We start from the raw sequence: 24,589 nt of genomic DNA, 5'->3' as shown, positions 1-24,589 counted from the left end.
GGCATAACCTGTTGTTAAGGACCATGCACGACACAGACAGGGTTAAGCCATTGGGCACCATCTCCAGGATGCGAGCGGGGTCCGAGTTGGGGTGGCTGCCACCCCGTGCCACCCTTCTGGCACCACCCCTGATCTGCACTGACATTGCCCACCTTGTTGACATGATCATTTGAAGAAATGTGCAAAAAAGCAAATGATATTTGCAACCACGTGAGCTATATATTCTTTTTTGGGTTGAGACGACAACAGTGCTGCAACTCACCCAGTTTTTAGCTTTGAAGAACTGCACACATGCTGATCCCAGAGCTCCTTTTCCTCTGTAAACAATCAATTTACAGGCCTCTGTTGCTGCCATGCTTCCTCAACCATGCTCTGCTGAAATTACCACATGTCGCCCACTACTGGACTAGATGAGAGGAACACTCAAAGTTTTGGCTGGGGTTAGTTGTTCAAAATTTTCCAAATATTTTTTATGGATCGAGTCATCTTTTTTTAACCCTTGTGCGTCAATTTAAAAAAGTTACACAGAGGTCCTTAGAGGACAAAAATGTCTGCGTCAAAAAACTGCCATAATAATATTATTATTATTTTCCACTTTCAGTGAGTTAATTTTTTTTTTTAACCAACATCAGACCTGATAATAACTACCAAATATTCATTCATTTTCAGGATTTAAACCCTTTAAATGCCAGTTCTTTTTTACATAATGTCACTGTTGTTTTTTACACACACACACACACACACGCACACACACACACTCACACACACACACACACACACACACACATACACACACACACATATTTTCTCAATACACACATACAAAACATTCTGACATCCATACCAACACACACCCACACAATTTTAGCTGCATCATTTATTCAATTGGCCTGCAGTGCTCTATAATACAGCAAACAGAAAATAGGGAAAAAGCTTGTATTTGCTCCATAGGCTAAACATGAGAAAAATGGCTCCATCTGGTGGAAAATTTTGAAGCCAAAGCTCCGGAATGAAAGCATAATATCATAGAATTCATGATTAAATGCTTTAATGGCACTGGGATCAAATATTGCAGTTTTAATGGGTTTCAATGGGGACATTTTTGTCCTGAAGGTCCTGAGTGTAACTATTTTGTGTACACAGTGTATTATAGATGTATTATAGGAACTGAGGTTGAAATAACAAAATTCCCCTAAAAATACACACCTTTGTCAAGATTTATGACGTTGGCATAAACACAGCCAAAATTATGGAAAAAACAAAAATGAAAAAGGTCGCACAAGGGGTTAAACTATTAATTTTTCCAGTTAATACCTCAATGTATTTGTTCTAAGACCAATAAATGTAATATTCGTTTAAGTCGATACATGCAATACTCGCTGTCTCCAGCAGATGGAGGAGGGCGTCTCCACAAACCACAATTAAAACCAAAGAAGAAGAACTCGTTTCCTCCGGAAAGTAAGGTTGTTGTTTAGCATCGCATGCGTCGTCTGACAAGCTTCTCTTTCAGCTGAATCATAAAGTTAAGAACGTATGATCGCTGAAAATCATTCTTAAGCTTTAACCGAACTGTTTCTCTGTGAGAGAAAGCAGTGAGATATTCAGGTAACCCGGAGTCACCTCATTAATTTGTTGATGTTTTCATGCTGTGATGTAAGATGTTTCTGGTTCATACTGTATATTTATTTGCTATGATTAGTTTGAGCTTTTTGTTGTTTATATTTAGCATCGTTTGGAATATAAACGTTTAAATGTGTCTGTCTAAAACTGAGATAATCTAACTACCCAGTGTTCTCTAAACTGATATCTAGCTTTAAAGAATATGCATTGGATTTTTATAATTTTTTTATATTAACTTTCTATTATCTAGTTATTAATGTTCTTAAAATCCACGTATATATCTTATCCACCCCTACGGTTAAAATAAATTGTATAGCTTCTCAGGTGTTCTTATTGTATGTTGAACTATTTGTTTGGCAGTGCACCTATATGTGGTTATATTTGTAATTAATTGTCTAAAAGTTCACTAGTTGCAACATACACAGACCGTACTTGACCATACTAAGTTGTCAGACCAATTATTGCATAGCATTTTTAAGGTTTTGCTGAAACATACGTATAATAGTATGCTCAGATCACAGAGCAAGTGATAATTTGAATATACACCGATCAGCCACAACATTAAAACCACCTGCCTAATACAGCGCCAACCCGCATCTCAGAATAGCATTCTGGCACCAACAATCATGCCATGGTCCAAATCACTGAGATTTGGACATTTTTTCCCCATTCTGATGGTTGATGTGAACATTAACTGAAGCTCCTGACCCATATCTGCATGATTTTATGCACTGCACTCCATAATATTAGATTAGATTATCGCACGGATGATTTGTTGGTGCCAGGCGGGCTGGTTTGAGTATTTCTGTAACTGCTGATCTCCTGGGATTTTCACACACAACAGTCTCTAGAATTTACTCTGAATGGTGCCAAAAACAAAAAACATCCAGTGAGTGGCAGTTCTTGTTGATGAGAGAGGTCAACAGAGAATGGCCAGACTGGCTCGAACCAACAAAGTCTACAGTAACTCAGATAACCACTCTGTACAATTGTGGTGAGAAGAATATAATCTCTGAATGCTATTCTGAGATGCGGGTTGGTGCTGTTTTGGCGGCATGAGGGGGACCTACACAATATTAGGCAGGTGGTTTTAATGTTGTAGCTGATCAGTGTATATTGACTGTATTGTCGGCATTGTGATGTGTGCATAGGATGGATCCAGCTCTGCTGAGAGAGCGAGAACTCTTTAAAAAGAGAGCTTTATCCAATCCTGCGGTAGAGAAGAGACCAGCGGCCTCTGAGCCCTCTGGCTCCTCCAAGAAGAAAAAGAGCAAACCAGACAAAGAGACATCATCCTCCAAAAACAGCACAGGTCAGAGAGAAGATGTGTTTATGTATGTTTGTGTGTCCTGTTGGAGGGCAAATGAAAGATTTAAAACAAATACAAGAAAGCAAAAGAGGGCTTCATTGGATTCCATTTTATTTATTTATTTTTTTTCTCAGTGATACATTTTTAATTATTTACTATAAAACCTGGAAATTATAAAGATCAGTGAGTATGGAGCTTAAGTGTTCTGAAAACCCAGACTTCCAACTAAACCGTCAAATCTTCAGGAAGGTCTTTATAAGCACACTGATTGCTCTGGGACAAAGTCAACAAATGAATTGGCAAATGGAGCAACCAATCCTTCCATAATGTGACCTATATTTGTAGTAAAATAAAGAAAAAAGTGGAGTTGGGCTTGATTTTATACATTAGGAATTGATTGGATCGTGTGTTTTTTTTAAGACCAGAAGTGTGTATTTAAAAAGTAAAATTGGGTTAGTGACATCTTCCCCCTCATTGTCAGTATTATTCCAAATGAATGTAGCCGTGTAGCTTCTGCAATAGTTAAACAGTTTGGCTGTTTATGCAATTAAAATAAATGGGCCATGTTCACACAGCAGCAGAATACAGTTGTCAGACCTGTTTTGAGTGCTTAAAGGTGCTGTAAGTGATTTTTTTCATGGAAAAGTATGCAACAAATGTTCCTACTCCCTTAAAGATATTAATGAAATAAGTGTCCTGAGATACCTCACTGGTCTCTGTGACAGCTGCAGACTTTGTAAACAGCCAAAAAAAAAAAAAAATGTGTCTGCGGACATTGACGCTTTTCACCTGTCAATCATTTTGCTTGTTCTCATAGTGTTGTATTTGAAGTGGATCATTGAGGCTGTGATTCATAATGTTTGTCAGTTGAGGGCGCTCTTGTGCCACTGTTGAATTTGACAGCCACAGAAACAAACAATTCTGCTCTTTTAGGGAGCCTGGGTAGCTCAGTGGTAAAGATACCGACTATCACCCCGGAGTTTGCTAGTTCGAATCCCAGGGCGTGCTGAGTGACTCCAGCCAGGTCTCCTAAGCAACCAAATTGGCCCGGTTGCTAGGGAGGGTAGAATCACATGGGGTAACCTCCTCGAGGTCGTTATAATGTGGTTCGTTCTCGGTGGGGCGCGTGGCGAGTTGAGCGTGGATGCCGCGAAGAATAGCGGGAAGCCTCCACACGCGCTATGTCTCCGTGGCAATGCGCTCAACAAGCCACGTGATAAGATGTGCAGGTTGACGATCTCAAACGCGGAGGCAACTGGGATTCGTCCTCCGCCACCCGGACTGAGTTGAATCGCTATGTGACCACGAGGACTTAGAGCACATTGGGAATTGGGCATTCCAAATTGGGAGAAAAAGGGAAAAAATAAAAAATAAAAAAATTCTGCTCTTTTGCTCTGTTTTGGTCTCAAAATTATCTTTGGAGGGCGGGGTTTTGGAATGGGTAATTCAATGGCTCAGTCACGTGAAAGCTTTAGAATGCTAAAATCGCTTACAGCACCTCTAATACTGTTACGTTCACACACAGTTCGGTTATTTACAAGAGTGACAACCGCATTCTATAACCGAACTGACTCAAATTTTCGGCAAACCTGTGCTGTGTGACGGAACCGCACTGGACAACTAGTTGTTAGTTACGTCATGTAAAGTGAGAGCCACGCTGCACTGAACACGAGTGTAGGGCTGGGCGTTTAATCAAATTTTATTTTCAATTATGATTTTGGATTCCAACGATTATGAAAGCAAGAGATAAAACTATTATTGTGCCGCATTCCGTTTCGCAATGAAACACCCCAGCATTATATCTTTAAAGCATCCTTTATTAAAGTTCAAATAATAAGGAAGCGGGTTATAGAAATAAACTCAGAAACTGGCATTGCCCTGTGCGTTCAGCGCCTCGTCTATGAGTTGCATGAAGCAGGGGCGTATATTTGGGGGGGGGGGTTACAGTATTAAGAATTGACATGTTTTCATTGATCATGGTATAAATATTGGGGGGGGGGTTGAACTTGATTGTTTTGATTATTGGGGAGGGGGGAGGGGGTTACCTCCCCCCTTCCCACCTGGAATCTACGCCCCTGGCATGAAGTAACTGGGGAAGAGATTGAATCTTCTCCCGGCCGATGTACACTCTGGCGTGGGGATGCTCGTCACTCGTGTGCATTTGCTGCAGTTAGATTATAACATGACAGCTCTATTTAGAAGAGAAAGTTTGTTTTTCTTAAGTTAAAGATGGATCAAAGTTAACAGAAAGGACAAGCAGACTGATTAAAATGTCAATAACGAAAAAATGGCCTGGGCCTTTGTCACTTATTAGAAAGTTCATATTCTTATTCTGCTGTTGAAAGTAATCCAGAGCACGTAATTTTATAATTCGCAAGCGATCTAGTAACAGCTGCGCCCTGTTTGATTGACAGTCTGGTCTGTTTTATTGTTATTTTATTACTGACTGTTTACTAGTCTTGAATAATTACTTAAGAACTTGAAACCATTCTTCCATAATTAACATATTAGTTAGTGTTATTATTTGTTGTGTTTTGAAGCTGGGATTGAGAATCGTCAAATTTCACTACCGACTACTAAAATTTGGTGTTGTGATAATGTATAGCCTTTATTGTACGTGGTGGATCTTGCTGCAGTAACATGATGAAAATATAGATTTAATTCCATAGAAGTGTGAGCACCCCTGCTGTAAGTGATGGTGATGGAGGCTTTTCTTTATTTGACAACCATACATAACATAAAATAATTACCATGTGACAATAGGCCCCTCCCCTTCGCAGTGCAGTTTACATTTCAAGTTCAAGGAAATCCACTGTTAAAAAAAATGCATGATGTTTCCAAAGTCAACGAGGAATCGTGTAAATAATCGTGATCTCGATATTGACCAAAATAATCGGGATTTTTGCCATAATCGAGCAGCCCTACATGAGGGTTTCTTTTGTGTTTCATGTGGGGTTTCGTTAACTCACGGAGACGGAGAAATGAGCTGCATGTCATCCGAAGACACACTGGCGCGTACCGCACGACACAAATCTGCGCTCTGCACGCAGTTAAAAATCATTCAAAGCCGCAGTCGGTTAATTATGATCTGATGGATGAACTCGCACCTCGATTGCACTTGATAACATGGCGGCAAATTGTGATAAGACATGCAGGTGTTATGGACGTCGCCATCTTTTAGTCACTGTCACTATGGTTACAGGTGTATGGTTGTGACTTCGGTTGTTCGTTCATACTACATTCGAACTGCTACTGTAAGCTGTTGTGTGAACGGGACATTTAGTATCATCTCCCATTGCTACACTTGGATATTTTGGGTTTGTGTATGTGGAAGAAAAGAATTGCGTGAGAATTTTTACATTTATTTTAAATAGTAATTTTAAAAAGTAGCCACACCCACCATTGTTTTGGAAGATGCAAAAAAAAAAAAAAAAATGTTACCAATACATCATAGGAAATTTGATCTAAATAAGTAGTTATAGAGTCAGTGTCGTTCTGTGAATAGTGAACATTGGCTGGGTTGTACAATTTAAAGATGGCTTGTGGATTACAGGCCAGTTTAGTTGTTTTGCATTTTATTCTGTTAGTTGTTAAAAAGCTTGTGTTGAGACCTGAGCAGAGGTGTAATATGTGAAAACAGGTGGATACTTAATGCAGTCAGCAGTGTTGCATATTGGCAAATCAACAGAAAGTGATTTGCTGTAGTCTTGTTGTGTGATAACTACATCCAGATAAGAACAGGGCGAAATCGAGCTCAAGGAAGGGCATGGTTTTCTGTATGTTGTTGTGCTTAAAAAAAAAACTAATGTTAGCAACTGATTAGATCTGGAATGACTGAATTGGGAACCACACCTTATTTGTGCTTGTAGGATTTTTATTAGATCATTTAAATACACAATTTTAAGGCATTTGCATTGATGCAGTAATTGGCCTTTAATGTGCTTATTGTAGATATATGTATACAACAATAATTCTGATATCAACTCTCACTTAAAAGTGAATGTAAACATAGTCATAGAAACATTCCCTTTATTCAAACCATATTGTGTGTGTGTGTGTGTGTGTGTGTGTGTGTGTTGTAAGGAGAGTCATATGTAGCTTATGAATTCCACAACACTGATTTGCAAACTATAGGTCATCCCACACAAAAGGAAGGCTTCATGTAAACACATTTTTAAAATTCAGCATCAAACAAAAGTACTGGAATACTGAGTGCAAACTATATTCAGAGGAGACAATGACGTGCACACACACAAGCAAGTTTTTCCTCTCTTTCTGGTGGAAATATCGAATATTTAAAGCCATCAAGACACCTGTTCTGTGTATTGCTGTTGGAGCTATTGGGAGTAGAGTGCTTCTCTGTAAATGTGTGGCGTGTTTTTAAGGGACTCCGATCTGGTGAACAGCCCTGTCCATATTTGCAGCCATTTCCACCACTCTCTTGCTGTGGTTCCTATGGTAACCGTGTCTACTGTCACCATGGTTACAGCTAAACCACCTCATCATGCTGGCGGCGCAGATCGCGGACGGTTTTGTTCTTGGTGAAGCAACCACAGTCCAGCAGCTCGTAGAGGAGTGCCAGCGTGGCGAGGGAGAGGATGGTGAGGACGAAGAGGAGGAGGATGATGAAGCAGGCAACATTCCAGCCATCATGGAAGGGATAGATCTGCTGGATCAAAGCAGAACTGCTGGACATATTCATACTGCAGAGAGACGAATAAACACAGTTAATCATAAGAGAGGAAGATGAGGAGGGAAATAATGTTAGAATGAAACAGTAGAGAGAAGAATGTAGACATTTCAACGTAAAATCAGTTTTATGCTGCTGTAAGTGAACATTCTGGAGGGACACAAGAGCATCAATGAGGTCAGGCACTGATCTTGGGGAATGGGGCCTGGTTTACCGTTGGCGTTCCAATTCACCCCATAGATGTTCAGTGGGGTTCAAGTCTCTGCATTGTGCAGGCAAATCTCGTTCTTGTACACCAGACGGAGTAAACCATTTCTTTATGGACCCTGCTTTGAGAACATGGGCATTATCATGCTGGAATAGAAAAGTGCTCTCCCCAAACTGTTGCCGCAAAGTTTAAAGCACACAATGCTCTAGAGTGCCATTGCATGGAGCAGCATTATGATTTGTCTTCACTGGAATTAATGGTGTAGCCAGACTCGTTAATTTTATGTGGGTGTCCACATACTTTTGGTCATGTAGTGTATATGCAATTCATAATTTCTGACAAAAGATAAACTTATCCATCTTCCTGACACTCGACTACAGGAGCTGTTGGAAGATGGATCATGTAAGCTCCACTGTCTTCTCTCCCATTGGTAGGTGCTGCATCAAATCACTCTGCCTTTTCTTTAAGTTGATCACTGGACATGCCCACATCTAGTCATCAATGGAAGTCACCAGCTCATTGAAAATCAATAAGTTAGGTCGCTTTGTAGTTGCAAGTGACTGGTCATGTAAATGGGGCCTTAAAATCTTTAGGCGTTAGGTTCTCGGGATGTCATGTCACAATATCAATATTTCAGTAGTCGCTACCAATAGCAGAGAAATTTCAAGATTATCTAAACTAATTTTTTATTACAGGAACAGCTAATATGCTAATAAAAACACTTTTATTTTAAAAGTTAAATATAAATGTAAATATTAACAAATTAAATTAAAATAATGGCACATGAAATTAAGTAAACAGTTATAATAAGAATTAACCATAAAGTAAACTAGGAACATAGTAATAAAAAAAACAAAAAGAACAGTGAGTGTTTTTTTTTTTGTTTTGTTTTTTTTCAATATTGTTTGATTGATAACATAGGCTAATAAACAGTGGGAGTCTATTAAAGCTAGGGTATACGGGGGCCTGGGTAGTTCAGTGGTAAAGATGCTGGCTACCACCCCTGGAGTTCGCTAGTTCGAATCCCAGGGCATGCTGAGTGACTCCAGCCAGGTCTCCTAAGCAACCAAATTGGAGGGTAGAGTCACATGGGGTAACCTCCTCGTGGTCGCTGTAATGTGGTTTGTTCTCGGTGGGGCGCGTGGTGAGTTGAGCACGGATGCCGCGGTGGATGGCGTGAAGCCTCCACACGCGCTATATCTCCGTAGCAATGTGCTCAACAAGCCACGTGATGAGATGCGCGGGTAGACGGTCTCAGACGCGGAGGCAGCTGGGATTCGTCCTCCGCCACCCGGATTGAGGCGAATCACTACACCACCACGAGGACTTAGAGCACATTGGGATTTGGGCATTCCAAATTGGGTGAAAAAGGGGAAAAAATCACCCCCCCCACCAAAAAAAAGCTAGGGTATACTTTTTTTATATTATTTCAACATGCCTTTCCATCTCACGCAAGGTCGAGCACTAAGCCTTTCAAAGTGTACTCTTTATACCGCGAGCCCATGCTGACGCATCTGATGCATGCGCACTACGACTGCTTGAAGTGCTTTTAGTACAATCAACGGCAGGTGCATGAACCCACAATGCCCAAAGATGCGGACTGTCTAGAGAAACTATGCTGCATGTGGATAGTCCTTGCATACTGTGCAGATGGCGAAATTTGCATCCAAACGCTGTGCGCGAAATGTACCGGCTAGCAGAAAACCGAAGTATACTTCGGCCTTTAGGCTGCATACTACAGGTCTACAGGCACGAGAATGTGCGCTAATACGCATGTTGGCATTTAGAAACGGCCACTTGTCAGGCAGACTGCATGTGGGTAGCGTTTTGGAGTCATACTCTGTACTACCGGTACTGTAGCACGACTGGTGTCATTACATCTTTTTTTATTTTAGTATCAACATTTAATTTTGTTTTTTTAAAGAGATCCATCAGAAACTCCACCTCTGTTATAGTGCAAAGAGTTACGAGAAATTTACCCCAAATAGTATGCACAGATGCATACTTCAACAATCAATTAGTGTATAATCTTAGCTCATTCAGCATACTATTTTCAACATACTATGATTAGGGATGCACTAATCCTAATCTCTCATGCTATATAGCATGAATTGTAAGTGAATTGTGATGCAGGCATACTAGAGCCATGAATAAGATGAAACTGCTGACCTATTTTGGTTGGGTGGACTTTGTGTGTGTTGTGGAGGTTTAATGCAGTGTGGATGCTTTAGTAATGTAATGCAGACAGATTGCATTGTGTAGCTTTTAGTCTTCTGTTTACAACATTTCTCAAACAGTTAATTGTTTAAAAGCATCCGGATGCTCTTCCAAAGGTTTTTGCATGTTCCATGTTTCTCAGTGTCACTAAATCAAGATCTGTGCACACTTCTCTATTTGGCGTCAGGACTCTAGTTGTGGATGTAATCAGGTCAGCTGTAACATGAGCCAAGCTAACACATTTCTCATGCGTGTCTGATTGTGTGCGTACGCTTCTGGAGGAATACAGCTTCACTTTCGATGCCACCATGAATCGACGGAGAAAGTCCCTCCATCTCCAAGGAGACTTGAACTTGCTGTTCACATTCATCTGATGGAGGTCTGCATGTTACAGGTCGTGTTTTTATTCATATAAAAGGGGTTTCCTTTTGGAGTCTCTGTGACCTCCTTAGTTTAGGTAGTTCTTGTAGACACCCCCACATACACTAACATACACAGTTTTGTCAAAAAGCAGACAGATGGCTTCTCCTTGTACTGCTCCTCTGAGACCCCCACCCCATACAGCGTCTCTTAGCACTGTTACCTTTTTCCCTAAATCCTTGTGTAATGTTTTTCCTCTTGGTAGAATTACAGACAGTCATCTATATATAATGGTATGCCTCTATAAATATTCAGGGCACAAACACAGTATGATGCTCTTTGGTATAATGTTGTACAATTGCACAGTCAGCTTTAACTGGTCTGGTCTGCAATCTGCGTGTGTGTACGGGTGCACCTCTGACCGACATCCAATAGATGTGCATGCAATATATCTGTTTTTTTAGTAAGTGTGTATGATGCATTTGATGTCTTATGATATATATGGAAAATTAATAAATTCATGAAAATGGATACAGAACTGAGATGATGATGCTGAAGTCTGTGTGTTCAAGTATTAGTTGCATTCTGCTGTGTAGTATAAATAGCAGGTCATACCTGGGATGCTGTTTGATGGAGCAGCCTCTTACCCCTTTCTTCTGTCTCCTGCTTCTCTATGATGTCTTTCTCGCCCTTTGCCGCTCACTCTCCATCTCTCGCAGCCCCTCCTTAATCTGTAACCGTGTATCGCACAGGCTGTTCTGAGTCCCTGCTTCAACGCCATTGGCTTGATGTCCTGTCTTTCACAGCCAAAGCTATCCAACCTTTTCTAATGCATCTGCTCTCAGCATTAGGTCCCGCCCACAGTATGAATCATTCATGAGTCAGTGCCAAGATGCGGCTGAGACTGGCTGAGCTCCAGTTGCCAGGGTTTGAGAGCAGGGTGTGGAGGAGGAAGGGGATATGATGCGAGAGCTATACAGCAGTGAGGAAAAGATATTTTCTTAAAGGAGAGAGTTTGGTATGAAGAGGACTAGTGTGAAAACAGGATGAACTAGAGAAAATGTGAGATACTGTATGACATCGTTGTCCTTTTACGTCAAAACTATAATGTTCTGTTATGCTTTTTTTTGATGAAATCATATACCTATTTTTACCAGTGAAGCACCAAGGGGGCTACATCCGTACAATCCCATGGGAAAGGTCTTCCAAAAACAGTGCTTCGGTTACCAATCTATCCTTTTTACAGCTTATATTTTAATGCCTTTCCAATTAGTGACATAAAATTAATATGAAGTTATAAAGGCTGAATGAGTGAGAAGCAATTACTTCTTTTTTGAGTGTGTTATACATGAGTATGGCATTTGTATTGTAAATCACAGTAAAAGAGTGTGGACGCAAGATCCAGTGTGTGACTGTGTATGTTGTAAAGTTTTTCTTTTCACTCTTCACTTACATCATGCCGTATCTTCACTTACATATAAGCCGCAATGTGTCGGTTTGTGAAATGTTTTTAACCTTATAGCCATGATTCAATTAAGGCTTTTTAAATTTAGGGAAATGTAGTTTAGTGTGTAGCCTAAATGGAGGGAACGTTTGCATTGTAAAAAGTGATAACCTGCAGCAGTTACATTCATGAACAATTTCCCCATCTAACCCTTAATATTAGTTTTGTTGGTGTGACCAAATGTATTCAGGTTGCCATTTTCAGAATCGTACTTTTAGCTAAATTTGAAAGGGAAGGAACTTTTTGCCTATGTCTTTAAAGTAATAGTAATAATAAAAACTTTCAGTCTTAATTTTTCTTGATTCAGCTTATTTTAAATAATCGTGAACTGAACCGTGAGTTCAGTATCGTGAACTGAACCGAATTATGAGATGAGTGAATCGTAACACCCCTAGTATATAGGCAGATAAGTATAAAAATGAAATGCCCAATTCCCAATGCGCTCTATGTCCTCGTGGTGGCGTAGTGACTCGCCTCAATCCGGGGGGGCGGAGGACGAATCTCAGTTGCCTCCGCGTCTGAGACCGTCAATCCGCGCATCTTATCACGTGGCTTGTTGAACATGTTACTACAGAGATATAGCGCGTGTGGAGGCTTCACGCTATTCTCTGCGGCATCCACACACAACTCGCCACGCACCCCACCGAGAGTGAGATCCACATTATAGCAACCACGAGGAGGTTACCACATGTGACTCTACCCTCCCTAGCAACCGGGCCAATTTGGTTGCTTAGGAGACCTGGCTGGAGTCGCTCAGCACGCCCTGGATTTGAACTCGCGACTCCAGGTGTGGTAGTTAGCGTCTTTACTCACTGAGCTACCAAGGCACCCTTGAAATGTATCTTTAATTATATTGGTAAAAATCTGGTATGTCACTTTGATAAGAAATTAAAAATATAATTATTCATATAAACAGAACCATTTTCTATGCATTTTGATCATTTGCAACTAGAGGTTCACACAGAATGTACACAGTTTTCCCTCATTTCTATACTAATTTTGGGGAACTATCTTCTGAATTAAGTAAATTTAAATATAGTAAAATGTGTTAGTATGGTGCGAATACTATACTCTTTTGTAGCTGAAAGCATTATCATTTTAGCCAAAATGTTTAATTTTCTATAGAAAATTCAGAGGTTTCTATAGAATTCTGCTGGTACAAATTCTACGCAGGCCTTGTAATTGCTTTTGCTGTTGCTTGAGAGAATTGGTTGTCAAAGTTCCACCAATAGCCTGTTAGTTGCTGCAGTTTTCTAAACAATTATGGCTGTGTTCTGTCTGATTTTTTTCTCATTCTCCTCTTGTTTTGTTTATTTTTTTCCATCAGATCCCAGCAATGGCTCCTTTAATCTTAAAGCTCTGTCTGGGAGTTCTGGGTACAGGTTTGGAGTTCTGGCACGAATTGTCAACTACATGAAGGTAACACATTCACGTCACACTCCCTTTAATCTTTTTCTGTCTCTCTGTCTTGTACTGCTGCAGTAGAAATGCCATAAGAACCGAACTGAATAAATTCCGGCTCTCAGTAGTGTATATGAGTTCCATGTGATCTGTTAAGATTTCTGTATTATTGTGGTTGAAAAGCTGGAAACGTTTTTAAGTCGTAAGACAATCAGCATGAATGAACATTGTGCTTCACAGTTGATGTGTAACGTGTTTGCTCTAATATGACTAATGCATGATGTCACAGTTATTTTCTGTTATTTTCTGGTTTTGAAAGCAGTGCATTTTTGTCAAGCTTGGCAGTTCCCTCACAGTGAAATGTACGCTCTAAAATGACAGTAATTAAAGCCTGTCTGGTTGTAATCCACAGATGTAGATATAGCTGTGACACATTTAAACTGTTTTAACTTTTCGTCGTCTTTCTGTGTTTTAGACAAGGCACCAGAGAGGTGATACTCATCATCTGACTCTAGAGGAGATTCTGGATGAAACCAAACTTCTGGACATCGGCATGAAGCAGAAGCAATGGCTAATGAGTGAGGTGTGTTTGCATGTCTGTGTGGGGGGCATAGCCGGTCCTAGCCTTTTGGGGGCCCTATGCAAAAACTTGTGTGGGGGGCCCCCATCAGTATGTTTGTAACACTACTTATAATGTCTTTGGCAGTGTGGGGTGCCCCTGGCAGATCGGGGCCCTAAGCAACTTGTTTAGTTTGCCTATAGGAAGGACCGGCACTGGTGGGGGGGCATGAGAGAAAGACTTTTGTGGGTTCTTAATGTCTGTGGACCAAATCTGTGGTATGCTGTGGATTACCACAGACAATGTGAGTTTGTACATCTAACCATACCGTTTCCCTTATAAGTGTATTACTATAAAGACATTTTACTCTACGCACTTTGGTCTAGATTAGATTTTCTATAAATGCCTTTTGAGTTACTTTTATTAACAGGACGACTGCAAATTCTTGTACTGGATTGGAATCATTGTAGTTATTAATAAGGTGGGAGTGTCTAAGGCTATGTGCTCTGGATGTCTGCATCGTGAATATTACCTATTATATATGTGATATATATTTTTATACTATGGTCTGTTTGAATACTAGATTCTAATTGGCTGGAATGCACGCGTTATAACTGTTTAATGCACATTTAGATCATGTCAGTTTTATTCACTATTCTATACTAATGTGCCTACTCTGCTGTCCTTCATAATGAGACACTGCAAGAGTTTTATACCTCTGTTCAAACTACCTCCGGATGCGTATAGTGTATCAAGTCTAATGATTAACCATCACAAAACACAACATTGTCAAGTCATGCAATGCCGTCTTTAAATCAGCTGTGGAAATTACTGTGTCCGACCTGGAGATAATTAGGAATGCACCTGCACTTTCCCTTTACACACCCATAAGTCTTGTAAGGAAAGTACGCTTTGACATTCAGCTGTTTTGCACGGAGGGGGAGAGGAGGATACTGGGACCTATCTAATGCGTTTTGAATTGTAATATGATGCTGTAAACATCATCTAATATTGCTGTGCTGCTCAGGACAACCACTAGAGGGCACCGCTTGATCACACATCACTGACTGAAGTGCTGAATGCAGACTGATTTATAAAACACAGCCTTTTGTGGTTTAGTAATCGTGCAAGGGCATATCACGATTCCATTCTTTATTCAATCAATCATGAAGCCTTAATGGATACCATACTGATGTCTCAGAGGTCAAAGTCTGCAGGTTTAAAAGCGTTTTGGATGTTTTTCCTCTCATGTCAGTGCCACTTTTACTACTGTCACGTTTGTAACGGAGAGATTTCACATCCGCTACAATGTTTTGTTTATTTTTAGCTATAGACCTTATTCACAGCAGCGCCATCTTTGATTTTTAATGGGAATGACAATGAGGCTGTGAAGGATAGACGTACAGTCTCTTCAATGGGCTGTACTGCAGTTTAAAGTGTTTTTGGGTCATTCCGCGGACAAAACATTAAAAAATATCTGTCCAAGAACATTCAGAAGACAAAAGTTTCCAGACTACATGAGTTGTGGAAAATCAGATGTGATCTAGGAGCTTTAAACAGCTATATACCATTTGTGCCATTGAAGAGATTGTAAGTCTATCCCTCACAGTCTCGTTTTATTCCCGTTAAAAATACAAAAAATGGGGGCTACTGTGAAAAAGGTCTATTATTGTTTCTGGAGAGTGTGTGGTCTCTAAAGTACTCATGACCATTTTTCCAATTAATGGTACAGCTTTTTATTTAATTCAATCAAATAAATGTAATATTATTGCCCTTGATGTCTGTCTCTGATTTAGAACGGGCAGAACTCTAGATCTGCCGACCCGTAGATAAATTTAACCGTTGTTGTTATGCTTTCAGTCAAAATTTAAGCTGTAAAAACCAATGACAGCTGTAACTAATCAATGCTGGCAATTGACCATGGTGTAAGCAGAATAATCCATTTTAATGGTTCTTCATCTCCACGTCGTGCATTAAAAATATTTTAACGCACAACTAGTCATGGATTATCCTTTTGAATAGTCAACCGGTTGTTATTGCACAATAAACCCCGACAGGGTGATCAGGACACCAACGCAAAGCGGAGGTGCGAAAACAACCGGCTGATTGTATATTATCGCACTTATTACACTGCTGCTAGCCAAATACATAAAAACATGGACTTGCATTGCATTGAAATTATGTAATTTGAGAAGAAATCGCTGAAGTCTGTTGGTGTTTATTTTGTGAAAATTACCATCTGACTGCTCATTATTCAGCCTATTTCAAGACTATTTGCCAAAAAACAAATAAATGGCCATAAAATGTTGAGTTGAAATTATTTTATTAGCTTGTAGAGATCACACAGTGACCGGAGAAGCAGGAGAGACTGCTCGCAGAACCCGGATGAGCGGTCTGATACGTCTTAATCCCCGGATGTGCGGTTGTTACAGAGCAATATCTGACCACTGGATGGCACCATTGACCAATCAGAGTCGAGTATTCCAGAGAGCCATGTAATAAAGACAATGAAAAAATAAATGTGAGGATCATGCCTGAAACTGTTACTACAGTGACCGTTCTGAGCAGTTTGTGATCTGACCAGCGATTAATTTTTTTTTTTAATTGGATACTTAGAAAAAGCCAGCAGTACTTGAACCACCAACAGTTATTTTATCAGTAATATCAGTAAATCAAAATAAGTCAAAATAAATCCAGACTGAGCCGAAAAAACAGTAAGTCATTTGCTGTTATTTTTACAGAGGTTGTGTGAGAAAAAGGAAAAAAAAAAAAAAACAGGCATGTTTGATTCAGACAGGATTAAAATCACAAAGTATGTCTGTGAACCACAAATTTATCTTAGCTCCTTATCTTAGGGAAACTAGTCCAATCCAAATAGGACTGTAGACATTCGGTTGAAAATAACTGTGAACTATTCCTTCAAGGTCTAGAGCGGCACTCTAACAAAAATGGAAAATCTAATGTCCCCCCTCTTTCTCTCTCTCTCTCTCTCTCTCTCTCTCCCTCCCTGCCTTTAGGCATTAGCAAGTAATCCTAAAATAGATGTGCGGGAAGGAAAATATGCCTTTAAACCCAAATATCATCTGAAGGATAAGAAAGCTCTACTTAGACTACTGGACAAACACGATCAGTTGGGACTAGGAGGAGTGTTACTGGACGATGTTGAAGAGGGTCTACCCAACGCAGCCAAGGCTATTAAAGTAACACGCTATCATAACTCATGAACCACTTCTGCTAGCCCCATATGTCCGATTATTAGTCAACATCTGTGTTCAGTGAAGTGGCGTAGCCATGGGTGTGCCAGGGTGTGCAGCTGCCACCCAAACTGTAAGCTTGCACACCTACAGTTTTTTTGACGCTTTACTGTTTGCATCATGTCAGACATGGTATTATCCTTTATTTATATTGGCTTCATAATTAATGTAACAACAGCATTTTTTTTTAAATTTTTATTATGAACCAAACCTCCCCCGTACTCCCATAAATACAAAGAATGTTTAAAAAATGTTTTGAATCTTCTTACATTTGTGCATTCTTCTGTTCAACACAATGCATTACTGATTTATTTATTTTCCACAGATTTAAACCAATTAATGTAATTAAAACCTGGTGTATTTTTATATTTTTGTCTGTAAATATATATTTAAATATATATAATATAAATATTTATTTATTTATTTTTGTGCTAAATATACCATAATTTATATTTGTGTCTTTAGCATATTTTGGAAAATAATGAATCATTAAAAAAAAAAAAAAAAAAAAATATATATATATATATATATATATATATATATATATATATATATATATATATATATATACTGTGTATATAATTTTTTTTGGACAAATTATTAAGCCTCATCATTTTTATATATTAACAGGGCAACTTACTCCATTGAATTTTTTCCAGTCATTTAAACTACACAGAGTTAAAAAATTCTTTATAATTTTTACAGCCAAAAAGAAATTGAAGCAGTGGTTGTTTATGGTCATTTTATTATATTTCACTTAATTGTGCTTTTGTTCTTGCACACCCAGTTTTCACTTGGCACACCCAAAGTCTTGTTTCTGGCTATGCCACTGGTTCAATGTGTAGTTCTCATGATTCAAGAAGAAAAAAAACATTATTTTTATATTTTAAGTATTAATGTTTTATTTTGTGCAGGCTCTTGGGGATCAGATTTTATTTGTGACCAGGCCAGACAAGAAGAAGATAATATTCTACAATGACAAACACTGTCAGTTTGTTGTTGATGAAGGTTTGTGATGATTATAAAATAATTGAGGTGTGATTAATATTGAGGTAATGCAGCATTATTGGGTTACTGCCTGTTAGAATCAAAGAAAAGCTGTGGGTGGTGCTCCCTTATTGTGATTCCACTGGTGTGTGTTCTCCAGAGTTTCAGAAGCTGTGGCGCAGTGTCCCTGTGGATTCCATTGATGAGGAAAAGATCGAAGAATACCTGAAGAAACAGGGCATATCATCCATGCAGGAGACCGGACCAAAGAAAATAGTGTGTTACATCTCTTGCATGCATAGAAATAAACATTTAAACACAGAGACTTAATGCACACTCCAGATTGGCTGGTTCATGCATATTTGTGTGGGTGTGGACAGTTGTCATGAGGTTGATGTGATTTGTGATTGGCTGTTACAGGCGCCCATTCAGAAGAGGAAGAAACCAGGTACACAGAGAAAGAGACGGTTTAAGACTCACAATGATCATCTGAACGGAGTATTGGAGGACTACTCTGAGGGAGTTCCCACCAAGAAGTGACATGCATTATATTCACACAGCTGTAAAGGCTCAGAGTGAGAAGATATCTGTGTAATGTTTGTATATCTGATCTAACATCTTAATGCCAAAACCACAAAGACACACACACACACACACACACACACACACACACACACACACACACACACTTTAGAACTGTACTGAGAGAGATGAATGTGAATGCACTGTAAATATTTCTTTCAACTCTTAAGTTTAACTTTTTTGCTAGTGCTTTAAGAATAGAAAATTGTTATGCTCTTATTTTTTGGAGAATGAACAATTAAATGAGCAATCAAACCACATGTAGTGTCTCCTTTCAAAGTTATTAAAGGGATAGTTCACCCAATAATGAAAATTCTCTAATGATTTACTCACCCTCATTCTGTTCCAGATGTGTATGACTGACTTTCTTCTGCAGAACACAAATGAAGATTTTTAGAAGAATATTTCAGTTCTGTAGGTTCATGCAATGCAAGTGAATGGGTGCCAAAATTTTTATGCTTCAAAAAGCACATAAGGCAGTATAAAAGTAATCCAGTGGTTTAAACCATGTCTTCAGGAGTGATATGATAGGTGTGGGTGAGAAACAGATCAATATTTAAGTACTTTTTTGCTAGAAATTCTTGTCCCTGCCCAGTAGGGGGCGATATGCATGAAGAATGTGAAGGTTAAAGTGGAGATTGACTGAGCAGGGAGGAGAATTTATAGTAAAAAAGGACTTAAATATTGATCTGTTTCTCACCCACACCTATCATATCACTCCTGAAGACATGGATTAAACCACTGGAGTCGTGTTGATTACTTTTATACTGCTTTATGTGATTTTTGGAAAATAAATAATTGGACGCCACTTATTACATTAAACATTCAAATAATGAAGTCATGTGACAATGTAGCATATTACTTATGTTTATTATTGCATATTGAATACTGTTTTGCATACTATTTCTTTTTAAATATTTTGCAGTATTCAGTGTATACTGAACAGTAAACAGTAGGCTAGTCCATTCCAAACATCAGCCCGCTATCGGAATCAAACCAAACTTTGCTGTATTTTGGAGTGAATTATTTTTATATATTTTTTTGGCATACGTAACATGTACAGAATGCTATAACAAAACAGAATGATAGTTTTGTAGAAGCTTTGGCTATAGAAAACAGAAATGATATTCGCTGCAGAATAAAACAGTTTTTTTAGAAGAATAGAGGCGTCTGATCTTGTCAGAACACCTCTTGTCATGCACAAATGTGAGTGTGGGATGCCAAAGCTTGTGTCTTCATCAGATGCTTTTTAATGGTGGTTTTGATGGCACTTGACAGCTCTGCAATGGTTCCTCTTTCTGTCAAATTTATAATGTGCCTCTAGGCTGAAAGGTTTCATATAATAAATATCATTTTTTCCAAAGTGCAGGCTCATTTCCAGGCTTCTGAGATTTTAATTCATAACTGAAAGAGGGGAAATATATATATATATTTTGTTTATAGTATATTTTCCCCTAAATTTAGCCTAGAAGAAAATGCTTTTAAAAAGTAAAATTCAATTGTTAAAAGCTGACGTTGTAGTCATTCAAAATGTTAAAGTGAAAAATGTATCTCAGCTTAGAGCAATGCTTTTTTTTAATTTTTAATTTAATTTATTATTTATTAAAATCATATTTATTAAAGAGGTATTTCAGGTTCAATACAAGTTAAGCTCATTCAACACCATTTGTGGCATAATGTTGATTACCACAAAAATAATTTTGACTCGTCCCTCTAAAAAAAAAAAAGCAATAATCAAGGTTACAGTGAGGCACTTACAATGGAAATGAATGGGGCCAATTTTTGGAGGTTTTAAAGGCAGAAATGTGAAGCCTATAATTGTATAAAAGCATTTGCATTATTCTTCTATTAAAACTTGTGTATCATTTGAGCTGTAAAGTTGTTTAAATCATCTTTTTTATGGTTGTTTTAGGGTTTACAGCATTACATCGTTATCGCAACAAAGTTGTAAATTTTTATATATGTAAGTGTGTATTTGAATGTTTATGAATTGGCCCCATTCACTTCCATTATAAGTGCCTCAATGTAACCCAGACTTTTAAAGAAACGGAGGGACGAGTTTAAATATATTTTCGTGGTAATTAACATTATGCCACAAATGCTGTCGATTGAGCCTAAAGGAATAGTTCACCCCAAAATGAAAATTATCTCATATTCACTCGCCCTCCTGGAATCCCAGATGTGTAACTTTCTTTCTTCTGCAGACCACAAATGAAGATTTGTCGAAGAAAATCTCAGCTTTGTAGGTCCATGCAATGCAAGTGAATGGGTGCCAAAATGTTTACGCACCAAAAGGCACATAAAGGCATCATAAAAGTAATCAATATGACTCCAATGGTTTACTCTATATCTTCTAAAGTGATAGCTGTGGGTGAGAAACAAATCAATATTTAAGTCCTTTTTTTTTTTTGCTTGAAATTCTTCTCCCTGCCCAGTAGGGGGTGATATGCATGAAGAACATGAATCACCAAAAACGCAAGACTGTAAAAGTGATCTGTTTCTCACCCACACCTATCATATTACTTCAGAAGACATGGATTTAACTACTGGAGTCGTATGGATTACTTTTATGCCCCCTTTATGTGGCTGTTGGAGCTTCAAAATGTTGGCACCCATTCACTTGCATTTTATGGACCTACAGAGCTGAAATATTCTTCTAAAAATCTTAATTTGTGTTCTGGTGATGAAAGAAAGTCATACTCATCTGGGATTGCATGAGGGCGAGTAAATAATGGGAGAATTTACATTTTTGGGTGAACTGTCCCTTTAACTTGTATTGAACCCAGACTATTCCTTTAAATATCTAAATTTATCTTTGGATTGTGCGTAATCCAACAACAAAATTCTAATATTTCAAGTTCTTGTAGTGTCTACTTATTATATTGTATATTAGAGTCCCATATTTAAAAATTGCTTGAATTAGGAAAATGTTAACATGACTATAAATGAATGGCTCCATACTGGCTTTTTGGAGCCTTGTTTATGGATAATATAAAGACTTGTAAATGAATAAATCATTAGGAGTTATGTCCCCCCATCTGTTAGAGCCTGGAGCCCCTCCTCATGTACTGCAGATGTTTATTCTAATACCATAATAACAGGAGGATCTGCTGGCACTGATGTTATGCACAGAAAATATAAAAAGCATTTTGTTACATACAAATTGTGTTAATATAGTGGAGCGAAAAGGTGGGTTTATTCATTATTAAATATTGTCCTGTTCCGTTTTTAAATTCCTCACTCTTTCTGATTCTGAGCTTTATGTGTGACAGGTCTTTGAGCAAAAATGTGGGATGCAAATTTGAATTTATGGGGTATCCAAGAGACTGCTCTGCTGTAGCCGTTATCTATTGCTGGTATGGTCTTTTTTTCTTTCTTTTTTTTTATAGCTGATATTCTTCATGAAATGGAGCGAAGATGGCTCTTTTTTCTCTGCAAGGCTGTCCCTAGATCGAATTTCCATCAATTCTAATGCCCTTAGAATAGATTTCATTGTTGAACTTTCCCAACTTGTGTGCAAATGTGTGCAATTTATCTTATTTCAATTTGTTTTTGAAAGGAAGTCTTTGCTACACAGAGTTATACCTCGGTAATGTGACAGCTAAAAATACAAACAGTTTTTGTAGTGCAATAGCAAGCGTATACTTAAGACAGAGGCTTATAATAAAAGGGCAATGGTTTCATAATTCCCTGTCCGAGGGAACCCTATTACAGGTGACCAATTTTACCTCCTTTAGATTGCAAAGGGAGTAACGCAAGGCATAATGTTATGACCTATACAAATGGCAAATTTCACTTTATAATGTCGCACAATTATAAGGTCCACTTTTGTGCGGACACAGGAATAAAACCACAGAATAATTTAGTGATATTGTTTGAATATGGGTAAAACCTTACTGTGTTGAGAGGGTCTAGGAGCCTTTTAAACATGCTATCAATTTAGACAGTTGTGGAGAACTTAAAAGGTGATGACTCAATAGTCAAGGTGTCAATGGAGAGTTATGAGGAGACATTACTGTTGCACCCACCACCACCTTTTAATCTAAAACTAAAAACAAATTCATTTGATTCGTTCCTTGACTCTGTTTTCATCAAGTCCAATCAATACAACAACACTGTCTTCATCTAAAAAGCATTATATGACATTTTCGCTTGTTCTGGCAATTTCACTCTGTTTGATTTCCTTTGCTGAGATCATTAAGTGGAGTGGAAACTTGACTTCCTGTGTGCTGTCTGTGGTTTGTCATTTTACAGGGGTCATTTTCCATTGCACCAACCTTCCTGTTCTACATGCAAGTGTCTTCAGTTGATGACAACCAGCAATTATGGGGCCAAGCACGGCCCACACCATTTTTGAGGAATTAGACCAGAGCTTTACACAATGTACCACACAAACTACAGTCATGTCCATTGCCAAAGAGATATAACAAGTTGTGAGTCAGCACGCAAAAGCTTTGCAGAGAAATCTCTTGCTGCTACAGTCAAATGGTTTTGAATACAAACAATCAATGTGAGAACTTTTTTCCAATAACACCTACCAAGCTTTGCTTCAATAGGACAAAGAGTTGCATAGATACACTCCACGTCCACACTAACAAGTTTTAGTTTGAAAACGCATTGATTTTGCTATATTATTTAGTTTTTTACTTGCTTCAAATTTGTAAGCGTGTACTTTTGTAGAGGCTGTGGAAATAAAAAATCCATCTGGTGACTTTTGTGAAACTTAGTCTGAAGCGCAGACAACATTTGTAAGATAAATTATTGTGAAATAAAATTGTACATGTTTTTGTGCTATAAAGATAGCAAAAATGTATGCTGACTACCACCCCTGGAGTCGCAAGTTCGAATCCAGGGCGTGCTGAGTGACTCCAGCCAGGTCTCCTAAGCAACCAAATTGGCCCGGTTGCTAGGGAGGGTAGAGTCACACAGGGTAACCTCCTCGTGGTCGCGATTAGTGGTTCTCGCTCTCGGTGGGGCGCGTGGTGAGTTGTGCGTGGATGCCGCGGAGAATAGCGTGAAGTCTCCCCACGCACTAGGTCTCCGCAGTAACGCTCTCAACAAGCCACGTGATAAGATGCGCAGATTGACGGTCTCAGACGCGGAAGCAACTGAGATTCGCCCTCCGCAACCCGGATTGAGGCAAGTCACTACGCCACCATGAGGACTTAGAGCGCATTGGGAATTGGGCGTTCCAAATTGGGGAGAAGAAAAAAAAAAGATAGCATAAATTGAAAACAATTTTTTTGTATACCAAATGGTTTAAAGTTATAAGCAGTAGAAAGATCCAATTTGGAGCTGATGGAGGCACTTGTAGGGTTTGACTAAGGTCTGGGGTTTTCAAGCTCTTTGATGCTAAGGACCCCAAATATCATGATAACTTTGCGAGGGACCCCCTTTCTAAAATATAAATACAGCTATACATTTTCTCCATAAAACTTCCAAAGAAGGTAGCTGTGGCAATGTGTTTCACTGTCCACTTCAGGTTATCGTGGCCCACTTTGGTATATCATGGCCCCGTTTCGTGGCCGGCTCACCAGGAAAAGTCCCAGTTCTCCTGATGGCCAGTCCGCCTCTGCTTTGAAATGTGAGCAATATTCAGTGAGCTAGCTAAAGGTGACAAAGGCGAGGAGAAACTTCCTAAAATAATGCACACTATAGAAACTATTCTGGAAAGTACATATGTTGCAAGAGAGGAGAGATGAACTCTTAGAAATAAATGAACAATATTTATTTCACAAAACTATATGCAGATTGGTTTTTATTGCTTACAGTTAAAAGCTAGGGCTGTCAATAAAATAAAAAATAATCGTGAGAAATCATCTAACCATTTCTGAACAGTCTTAAACAGTAGTGTCAAAATCGTTAAACCTTAACTTTTTTAATTTATTTCACTTATTT

General features: G+C 38.7%; 2 protein-coding genes and 1 long non-coding RNA gene across 3 annotated transcripts; 2 read left to right on the top strand and 1 right to left on the bottom strand.

Annotated features, from left to right (window-relative positions):
• Positions 1 to 1,441: 1,441 nt before the first annotated feature.
• Positions 1,442 to 18,951, top strand: LOC127444942 (general transcription factor IIE subunit 2-like). Its single transcript, XM_051704621.1, has 8 exons — positions 1,442 to 1,605; positions 2,772 to 2,932; positions 13,236 to 13,327; positions 13,785 to 13,892; positions 16,886 to 17,068; positions 18,037 to 18,130; positions 18,270 to 18,385; positions 18,530 to 18,951. Exons 2-8 carry the CDS (start codon positions 2,773 to 2,775, stop codon positions 18,647 to 18,649), a joined length of 873 nt encoding a protein of 290 aa, XP_051560581.1. The 5' UTR covers positions 1,442 to 1,605; position 2,772; the 3' UTR covers positions 18,650 to 18,951.
• Positions 6,783 to 11,274, bottom strand: smim18 (small integral membrane protein 18). The gene is made up of 2 exons (XM_051704622.1): positions 11,020 to 11,274; positions 6,783 to 7,632 (listed from the first exon to the last, which is right to left on the bottom strand). Exon 2 carries the CDS (start codon positions 7,629 to 7,631, stop codon positions 7,419 to 7,421), a length of 213 nt encoding a protein of 70 aa, XP_051560582.1. The 5' UTR covers position 7,632; positions 11,020 to 11,274; the 3' UTR covers positions 6,783 to 7,418.
• A 2,480-nt stretch (positions 18,952 to 21,431) lies between the features above and the next one.
• LOC127444945 (uncharacterized) lies at positions 21,432 to 23,395 on the top strand. Its single transcript, XR_007897895.1, has 3 exons — positions 21,432 to 21,880; positions 21,964 to 22,047; positions 22,946 to 23,395. It is a non-coding gene; the product is annotated as an uncharacterized LOC127444945 (long non-coding RNA).
• The last annotated feature ends 1,194 nt before the right edge of the window (positions 23,396 to 24,589 follow it).

Source organism: Myxocyprinus asiaticus, chromosome 8 (assembly GCF_019703515.2).
Source record: "Myxocyprinus asiaticus isolate MX2 ecotype Aquarium Trade chromosome 8, UBuf_Myxa_2, whole genome shotgun sequence".
Taxonomy (NCBI): Eukaryota; Metazoa; Chordata; class Actinopteri; order Cypriniformes; family Catostomidae; genus Myxocyprinus; species Myxocyprinus asiaticus.
Note: the sequence above shows the minus strand (reverse complement) of the source record. Positions and strands in the feature narration are given on the sequence as shown.

Coding starts and splice junctions, on each gene's coding strand:
- LOC127444942 (XM_051704621.1), top strand. CDS start 2,773: ATGGATCCAGCTCTGCTGAGAGAGCGAGAACTCTTTAAAAAGAGAGCT. Junction 17,069..18,036: donor ACGCAGCCAAGGCTATTAAA/GTAACACGCTAT, acceptor TATTTTGTGCAG/GCTCTTGGGGATCAGATTTT. Junction 18,131..18,269: donor TCAGTTTGTTGTTGATGAAG/GTTTGTGATGAT, acceptor TGTGTTCTCCAG/AGTTTCAGAAGCTGTGGCGC.
- smim18 (XM_051704622.1), bottom strand. CDS start 7,631: ATGAATATGTCCAGCAGTTCTGCTTTGATCCAGCAGATCTATCCCTTC.